Below are 9900 nucleotides of genomic sequence, written 5' to 3' on the forward strand. Positions count from 1 at the left end.
TTTTTTGTGTGTGAAAACAGATGTCATTGACCCTAAAATGACATAAAACTGTTAAATAAAGAGTACACATAGTACATTCGTTGGAGAAGAGTGATCACGTTCAATAAACAGAAATAGTCATTATATGGAGTAGCTACAACGTCACATGTATCGATAGACAAACTATTATTTAGAAATGTGGCCTATAAGTGCTGAATATGTGAATGGAATCCCAATAAATGGCAAATAAGACAGTTGGCCCTGAAAGCAAGTCTTGTTTATCTTATTGTCGGGTTAATTAAAGCTTGGATCTGACAATGGCACTTGGTTGTAGAAAAACGGATTTAAATGCAATGTCTCCCGGGAGCGCGTGTCAAGGGCTGCTTTTCATTGAGCGTAGATCGCGCCAGGATGGGACCGCGCCCTGATCTGTCAAAGCTGCAATTATAGAATATTGATGTTAAAAAGGGACTTGTGTACAGTACGATAAAGCAAGTTTAAGGCACAAAAAGAAATGACATTCAAAGATTCATCCAACTTCTAAAAGCACTTTCTGTAAGATAGAGGGATAAAAAGCTAAAGCGTGAGACATTTTTAAAGGGTTCATTAAAATGTAAACATTGAAATGCAGAGGGGTGCTGTTTGGGCTCGAGGTCAAGAGACGAACGGATTATATACTTCCTCATAATAATATTAATTAAACAATTTGCATGCTAATAAGGTAACAATTATCAGGGCCTCTGTTGAAAGATTCGGGTTATCACAACACGCCAATCCGGGGGCCAAGGGTCAGGGAGTGAGTGGGGAGCGGAATTTCAGATCGGATTAACATTATGACAATCCCAGACATTGGCCAAATAATGTCGAATTGATTCCCTGAAATGAGAGAGGAGACAGGACGTCCTGTTAAAGCGGTGGGATTGATCCTGTATTCACAAACACATTTGTTTGCCAAATGTACACATTTTAACATATAATTCAGAAAAGTACACTCTGTTTAGTGGAAGAATGTATGCCAGATAATGTTGCTCGAGGTGCAGCCAAAAAGGGCAACCACTACAAATACAGTCACTACAATACTTACTGACTCGAAGTAGTTTGTTATAGACATAATTTAAATGTTAAATTGTGGATATATATATATATATATATATATATATATATATATATATATATATATATATATATATATATAGGTAGACTATTAATAATATATTTATAAAATACATGTAGGCCTATTCAATAAAATATTAATTTATATTAATTAATAAACGAATATTGCTGCAGAGGTGCAAAGCCATGCAAAAGGGTGTATGATATTATATAGGCTATATATACAGTGACCAAAAACCGAGCTCTATTTGTACATCAGTGTAAATGACATTCACTACACCAGAATGCTATGGCTGGGGGAAATATGTCTAATTTTCTGTTAAATGTCGACTGCTTTTTAATTAGCTATTCATGTAATTAAATTAGTTAGTTGGTTAAGATCCCCTCTTTTACACACATGACGCTTTCAGCATCGGACTTGTAATTTTGAATTCAAATTGACAGCTCTGTATATCCTCGGAGTGACTATCAAAACATAAACAAATATTCGGGTCAGTCAATTTGTCAACAGTGATCAGTGGAATTTTACCTGCACTCGTGGAAAATGAGTCGGTGTGTGTGTTTGTTTTCTCCTTTTTTCTTTTGCGCGCGTGTGTGTGTGAGTTCTGTGAGTGAGAAAGATTTGATATGAGTAGAGGGACATTGTCTCATACGGTGATGAATCCGTCGCCGCTCTGTGTGTGTGCGGCTGCAGTCCGAGGTGAGATTTCAGTGTCTATTTAGCGTTTAACTGGGTATCAAATCTGATCGCTCTCCCTCTAAGGCCCCCTGTGTAGTCGTGATGTAGTTCTTATCAAAGCCCTCCTGTCTTGTTGTGACAGCTCTGATATTGTTTATTGAGGTGGATGTCAGGTTTAATTAGCAATCGATATGAAAAGCGTTTTCAGACTACGTCTCTGACGTCAGCGCCGATTAACGCTTCTCATTGGTCTCAAATTCCCAGAGCCGAAGCTAATTATCGGAAGCTTCGTGTTGATAAAGAACAGCTCATCCTACTCTCCACATCATGTCCCCTCCTCGCTAGCCACTCTCGCTGCATGTTTTTGAAATTCACATCACCAACCACCAGACGTCGTTTCCTTTTGCCTGGGAGATGATGGACAGGATACTGGATTCCCCTCATGCCCAGTTTGGAGGCTCTCTCGGTGGGATGGTGAGCTTTCCGTACCACCTAAGCCATCATCATGTGTACGAATTAGCCGGTCATCAACTTCAATCTGCGGCCGCGGTTCCTTTCTCGATAGACGGATTACTAAACGGCTCCTGCTCCGCATCTGTGGTTAATTCCAACCCCCTCTTGTCGTCTGGCTGCGGCATGAATGGAGATAACCAACAGTACAAACTCACAGGTAAGAAAACACACTGAGTAGCCTACATGCCAAAAACGGGCTTTGGGATGTTTAATGGAAGAAGATAATAATTTTATGGAAAATAATATTATTATTATTCATTTTCTTACCCCATAAAGCATTGAAGAATACATTTGAGCCTGGTCAAACAAAAGAATCGATGATCTCATGTGTTCATATAAGCTTATTTACACGAATTAAAGCGGTCGTTGCAAGAACTGACTTTTCTCACAAAGAGAGGCTGATTAATTTAACCCGTTTATTTAAAGCTGGAAACTTGCAGATAGCGTGCACTGTCTCCTCTTCTTCATCGTCATCTGCTGTTTCTTCTTGTTGTTATTACAACACTTTTTACAACACTAAAAAACAACAACAACAAGATTGCTTTAATGTCCCCATCCCACTCTCACACATATACAGTAATACATAATAATGGATCACTCAATGACATAAACACGAAGAGTATCAATGGGCCCATTGTTTTGGTGGGCATCACTGAGCAAGTAATGCGAGATTCTAATTTATTTTTTCTCACTTAGATTCGGGGGATCCAGAAAAGGATAGCCCGGGATGTAAAAGAAGACGAACTCGTACCAATTTCACTGGCTGGCAGCTGGAAGAATTAGAGAAGGCTTTTAATGAAAGTCACTATCCTGATGTGTTCATGAGGGAAGCACTTGCTCTGAGATTGGATTTGATAGAATCGAGGGTGCAGGTAAATACACTGAATTTATCTTTCTAATGTTGTGGTGTTATTTATTAAAACAATGCATCAAATATAATGGCACATGGTGTCAATACAATACGATGTTATATAATCGGGTTAGTTCTAGTTTTTTTCCCCTTCCCAATTAAATAAAGTCTAGTAGGCCTTTTTGTACAAAACAGGACATGCTAATAGGATAAAAAATAGGATTTTTTTTTTATTATTAATATTACCTTTCCTTATTAGAAACCTTTATTTAAGATTTAAATTATATGAGTCAACAAGTGAAACAGAGTGACACGTAAAATCGCCGTGTTTTAGTTTTATCTGCTGTAGGTGGCTCCATCTGTTCGCATAATGATGGAGAAATATCTGGAGATTAGCATGCACAAAACAAATATTCGAATCAAAATGTTCATTTTCACGATTCTCTTTTTCAGCTCTGATTTTGTAAAATATATTTTAACATGGAGGAGAAAAGATGGTTGTACATTTCCCTTGTACTATATTGGTTAATAATTTCACTTAATAGATAACCTGTATGTGATTTTATGCATTTGTTCTCTTCGAAAGGGCAGCATTCGTTGTGAAAAATAACCTCCGTCTTTGTCGGGCGTGTGTTCAATCATTATTGTGGTCTGCAATTGGCCTACCAGTCAAATATTTGGCCTACAAATCCTAACATGCCTAAAAATGATTGGCGCGTCATGTAATTCTTCTATAGGCTATGTTTCAGGATGCGGCCTACTTTTGGATAGACACTCATGATGATGCATTTTAACCATAATATTATTCTAAAATGGTCTAAAATTCGACTGTTTAGATAATTACATTCTATTTTCATTTTACGACCATACCTCTGGTTTTATTAGCAATACAAAATATATTTAATAATATTTGAGTATGTGAGATTTTATTATTATTATTCTAATTTAAATTTCAAAGACCTTTGGACCAGTTTGGTAAATAGACTATAGCCTGCATCTCTCTCTCTCTCTCTCTCTCTCTCTCTCTCTCTCTCTCTCTCTCTCTCTCTCTCTCTCTCCCTCTCTCTCTCCCCCGCCCTCTCTCTCTCTCCCTCTGTTCTAGATTAATAATATACTGTTCATAAATTCACAATAAAACAGGACTATAGCTACATATAGCTAGTTTGTAAAGTTTACATTAAAATCCTAAATATAATCCATATTTAATACATAATCTAAATTATAAATCCAAAATGTAAAATTTTAAAGTAGATATGCCATTATTACTAAATGTAATATAATAATGAAGAGCTATAAAAGTAAATAATGTCTTCCCCCACCCCACCCCCACTGTTTAGGTATGGTTTCAGAACCGCAGAGCAAAATGGAGAAAAAAGGAGAACACGAAAAAGGGGCCCGGGCGACCTGCACATAACTCTCACCCGACGACCTGCAGTGGCGAGCCCATGGACCCAGAGGAAATTGCCCGCAGAGAACTGGAGAGGATGGAGAAAAAGAAACGCAAACAGGAAAGACGGCTTTTAAAGTCCCAGAATAAACTGCTTGCGGGGGACTTATTTCACACCCCAGGATCTGACAGTGACAGTGGCTTGTCACAAGTTACGGACAATGAACAAAGTGTCCATTTCGACATTGGCCGAAACCAAACGCATCCAAGCTGTGACCAAACACCACAGAAACTCCAGAACCAAAGAAACACAGACCAAGACGCGAGTGGATCCGAGCTGGACTCGTCCGACAGCGGTCAGCAGTCAAACCTGTGCTCCAACAGTAGGTCTTCCACACTACAAAAACTCAATCCTTTCAGTGTGGAAAGTCTTCTGTCGGACTCCAGGCCCAGGCGCAAACCGTCCATGGACTTCCCAGTACCCGCTCCACGGCCTTTGATAGGCAAAGGACATTTTTTACTTTACCCTATTACACAACCACTAGGTTTTATTGTTCCTCAGACTGCTTTGAAAACAACACCAGGCCCTGATACCGAAAATGGCCAGAAAGGCCAAGCTATTGACAATATATTAGCTGGAAACCCAGGGCAGAAGGACACCAATGAGAACAACAATGTAAACAACAGCACCGGCGCGCCAGCAGTCAAAGGCCAGGTCAGTCAGTCGGGCAACAGAACGTGTTCACCACAGAGCAGTCCACTACAGACTACATTTAATGGCGAAAGATGCCCACATGACATAGAGTTAAACCTTGCTGATACAAAGTCTCCACAGTCGGAGCAGAAGGAACAGTCGTTACCTGACTATCCACCCCAAAATTCACAATCACCGACAACCAACAAGGACACCGACAAAGACTCAGTTGATGTCGATATGGAATAAATTAAGTCAAAACCGAGGAGCGTGTCGATATTGCACGACCCCCAAAGATAAACAGAAGAGGAAAAAACGTGACATGTCGAAACGAAACGTATCGTTTTCACTGACATATTTAAATTCCGGTTAGGGGAAATACCTGTGTGAATAATTTGTGTATGTGTGTGGTGGGCTATGAAATGTTTATTGAGCAAATAGCTGCAGCTCCCTGTATAACAAACTGTTAAAAAAAGCAAGACAAAACCTCAAACGTTGTACAAAGTATTAAGATATTTATATATATGTAAGTTTTTCATAAATAAATCGATTGTATACAACAAACATAAGCGTGCATGGCCCTAAAAAGAGCTTGCTCCTCTTAAAACCATGTGTTGTATTTTGTGTATTGCTTTAACAAATGTATTCATCCATAAGCTACACTGAAATGAGGTTACAAGCCGGAGGCGAAAAGACCCGTTCGACTCCTGCAGAGTTTTGATATGAAAAGTAATTATTTTCCCGGTGGCTACTGCAGAGATTCAGTTTATTTTAGCCCAAAGGGTTATAATACATTACCGATTTCTAGTGATATAAAATCACATAAACTTCCAAGAATAATAGAATTAGCATGAAAGGCTGGGGTGTCAAATTGAAATACGAAAATAATAGCCCAGGCAGCTGGGAGTGTGTTTGTGCATATTGGATAGGAGATGGGAATTCGTGGGGCGGAATTTTCATGAGCTTTTCACTTTGTCAGGGCCCTTGTAGCCAGCTATATTAAGATAGATGTTCGATGATATCCCTCATTGTTCTGTCGCTTATATTGATGTTCCTGTGTTATCAGCCTATTGATCATGCGTCGGCTGTAATAGGAGGGGTGACGCAAACGTGCCTATTTACAATAGCAGAACACATTTGTTCTTGGGTTGGCGGCCCCATGGGACTCTGTGGGGGCTCCAAGACATCTGCGCCTTGACAACATTAGCAGTGTTGACCAGATCTAAAGCCAAAGTGAGAAAAGAGGCGATAAAATTGTTATTAATAGGCTAACAGTGATCATTTTAATGATTAAATACAAATGGTAAACATCAACAGTGAATTACCACTTTCATTTTCTTAATTTGGTCATACAGGTGCGTTTATTGTCTTTTTAAATGTCCTTTAGTCCTCTCACTTCGACCGGGTCTGGATTTGCAAATAAATGGAAAATAACCAGAGAGGCCGGCGCAAATGAATTTCTGAGCCAGTGTCTCTCTTTCATTATATTTACATAATTTTCACCAGAGACAGACTGAAGACTTCGCAATCTAGACTACACAATCATGGGCAAGATAAAACCACAGGGGGAGAACATAAAGATTTACACGTCATAAATAGTCAGACAGCCAATGATATTATACTGTCAATGTACAAAATATGAAGGTGGGTTCTTTTTTCAGTATTTTAATTCTAATACAGATTGAAAAATTGGGTCTTTCAAGCCATTTCCCCCCACTATATCTTTATTTCAGTCAATTAATTGCCTTTTGAAGCCTATATACAAAATAAGTAAATGTGTGGAAAATCATAGTTGTCTGGAGGTGTCCTTCAATTTTGTGGGACGTTTTCATGTCTGTATTGGAGTATCGCTGGCTGCACACTGGTGGCCTTAAGGTGAAATTAGCGATTTGCTTAAGTAGTTAAGCTTTTGCCTGAAAGCAGCACGATGTATGATTCAAGACAAACTATCAATCGATATAGCCCAGGCAGCCTCCAGGAGATGTGTCCTCCATGAATCATACTTTATGAATTCAATTTCTACCCGGAGAAATTTTCAATTTGAACGCTGGATCATTATGGGAGAGTGTAAATTGTTTTTGCTCTATTATGCATCGGACGCCATCATTTTTCTTTCTAATTACGGAGGTGTCAGGTCGGGCTGTCATGCAGGCGCTGATTTTCAATTTAACTGATCATCATGCATTCATTTTCCCATTTGATAAATCTGCTATCTCAACGCCGCGCCATGCCTGGAATGTAAAGAGAGAGAACAGCAAAGCAATGGGGGAGTGTGTGCAGCAATAAGTGCAGATCAGGCAGCTAATTTAGCACCTCCTGATATTCCATCTCCATTTCTCATTTTCAACTCTCCAAGGAGAAAAAAGCAGCCCAAAGGCAGAAAGCTGGTATTCAACCACATCAGGGCTAAAACGAATCGGAAAACGCTTGTTTTCAACACATTTTCCAAATTAGGATATCAAGCTTAATTAAGGCTAATTGAGTTCCTCAATGCGTGCTATTTTTATTTAATAGAATCAAATTCGCCCAATTAATTATGAAGGTGATTTCAAGAGCCTCATTTGCAACACCCAGTCTTAACCCCTCCCCGAGAGCTCTCTAGATTATTTTCTTTTGTCGTTTTACATTTTTTTGCCAAACTCAGAGAGCGATATACCTCGAGGACAGGTGCAAGGCCAATGGGCCAACCCAGTTGTGATTATATTCTGCTTCCCTATTAGGCTGCACACAGATTGAACATGGCTAGATAAATCAGTGAGCCGTACTAACTCGCCATATACATCTTCATAGAATTAAATCTCCTCACAAATGGTAAAAGTCCACTCTTTTTACATTTAATTATGGTTTTCATAAACAATCTAGCACGACTCATCGAGAAAAGCAAAGAGACATTCTGGTTGGGAAAAATGGAATTAGTGACTTAATTAAATGGTTAATTGGTAATTAGTTGGTTTTATCAATGTAAAGTTCTATTCGCGTTTATGCATAACGATATAGACAGAGTTAGTCACTGAAAATACCAATATCTTGAACAACATAAAGTGTTTTCTTTCATTTTTTGACCACGGAAATCATTTCTACAGGGACCGGCAATCGGCATAATAGCTCGAAAGGAGTGTGAATTAGAAAAAACCCATCGTAAGGTGTGAAATCGATTGGGAATCAGAACCTTTGTCATAGAGAGCAATATCTATATGGCAGAAGATCGAATTATGACAAAACAAAATCTATATAGAAAGACGAGCGACTTTGAACGTCCACATAGACAGATTTATATCTAAATGAATAGTACTTATCAAGCAGGCCTTCCTTTATTAATTACAGTCACGAATTGAAGCCCAAACATATAAAATACCAGATTTTTTTAACACGACAAATATCACGCGCCTCTACCTTACTTGGGTTAATCAATTTAGTGTTGTCAGTTATTCCCCTAACCCGCGTTTGCATCGCAGAGATAAGAGTGTTGAAGAACGCGGGTGAATTAATGGGCATAGACTCTAAAGTAATCCTAAAATACATGGCAGAGTAGCTGCAGTAAAGGAGCCAAATGTCAAGTACCGTTTCAAGTGATTGTGAGAAAGATCTAAGTGGTACTGCTTTTCTTTGGCTACCAATGGTAGAGCCCGCTGTCCCTCCATCACTTCACCACTCCTTATTGAACTAAGATTGAACTTTGATTCAACCACCCTTTATAATATGATGGATTATCGATTTTTTTGGCATGAGTTTGAACAAGAAAAAAATGCTAGCTAGTATTTAAACAGACATACCCTTGTCTGAATTACCAATAGAGAACTAATTTGGACATTTCATTGAATGAAGTTAAGTAGATCCATTTGAAGGCAATTAATAGAGCAACTTAGATTTAGAATTGGACATTTTTATTTGATAAAAAACAAAAAACAGGTAAATTTATTTCTAAGTTCCCACCTCAGTAATGTAAAAAGACATGACTTTTTAAGAGGTGTATAATGGGGAAAACTAACAAGACATCTATATGTGGCTCAATGCATAGAGCTTTCATACAAAACAAACCAGCTAAATTTGGGACCTTTTTTAATACCAATTTTACACAATAGGTTAGCATTTGAAATGGCTTTTTCCCCCCTCCATATATATTCTTGACACAATGTAAGTCAGTATGATAAACATGACCCAATGTTAACACTAACTCCCCGGGTCATTGTAGTTATTAAAAATCTAACAGCCTGTGACTGCAGCTTTTCTTTTCTTTTCTAATTATCACCTTGTGGGATGTGTTTCATTACCTATATTTCACCTGATAAACTACTGAATTCTGTCCAAAGGAGAATTTGTAGGTCCATGACAATAATCTCAAAAACAGTTTAATGAATATGTGGATCTGGTGCATCTTTCTGGATCATAATGACACTTATGTTTAATTATTTGTTTAACAATATGCAATATTAATGAAAATATGTAAATGCACAATGACAAAAACAAAATGAATGAAAAGTAATTCCATATGTCTAATTTTGATGTAGATGTAACGATGATTTAAAACATTGTAAATCAGTTAATGTTAGTTTTGCTTTATAGCAAAATAGCTATTAGCAAAAACAAGTTCTCTTTTCAAAATGCAGACTGATATTGTCACAACAAATAAAAATAGCAATTAGTATTACCTTATCAAGTCTGTTGCTGATACACATTTTGCACAG

The 9900-nt window shown here is 38.1% G+C and overlaps 1 protein-coding gene across 1 annotated transcript; it reads left to right on the forward strand.

Annotated features, from left to right (window-relative positions):
* Positions 1–2185: 2185 nt before the first annotated feature.
* On the forward strand, positions 2186–5464 carry LOC127653390 (homeobox protein unc-4 homolog). The gene is made up of 3 exons (XM_052140063.1): positions 2186–2441; positions 2981–3156; positions 4472–5464. Exons 1-3 carry the CDS (start codon positions 2186–2188, stop codon positions 5462–5464), a joined length of 1425 nt encoding a protein of 474 aa, XP_051996023.1.
* The last annotated feature ends 4436 nt before the right edge of the window (positions 5465–9900 follow it).

The sequence above is a fragment of the Xyrauchen texanus genome, chromosome 12 (assembly GCF_025860055.1).
Source record: "Xyrauchen texanus isolate HMW12.3.18 chromosome 12, RBS_HiC_50CHRs, whole genome shotgun sequence".
Classification (NCBI taxonomy): domain Eukaryota; kingdom Metazoa; phylum Chordata; class Actinopteri; order Cypriniformes; family Catostomidae; genus Xyrauchen; species Xyrauchen texanus.

Excerpts from the sequence above, each read along its gene's own strand:
- LOC127653390 (XM_052140063.1), top strand. The coding sequence starts at position 2,186 with ATGATGGACAGGATACTGGATTCCCCTCATGCCCAGTTTGGAGGCTCT. Across the intron at positions 2,442-2,980 it reads CCAACAGTACAAACTCACAG|ATTCGGGGGATCCAGAAAAG; the intron begins GTAAGAAAACAC and ends TTTCTCACTTAG. Across the intron at positions 3,157-4,471 it reads TGATAGAATCGAGGGTGCAG|GTATGGTTTCAGAACCGCAG; the intron begins GTAAATACACTG and ends CCCACTGTTTAG.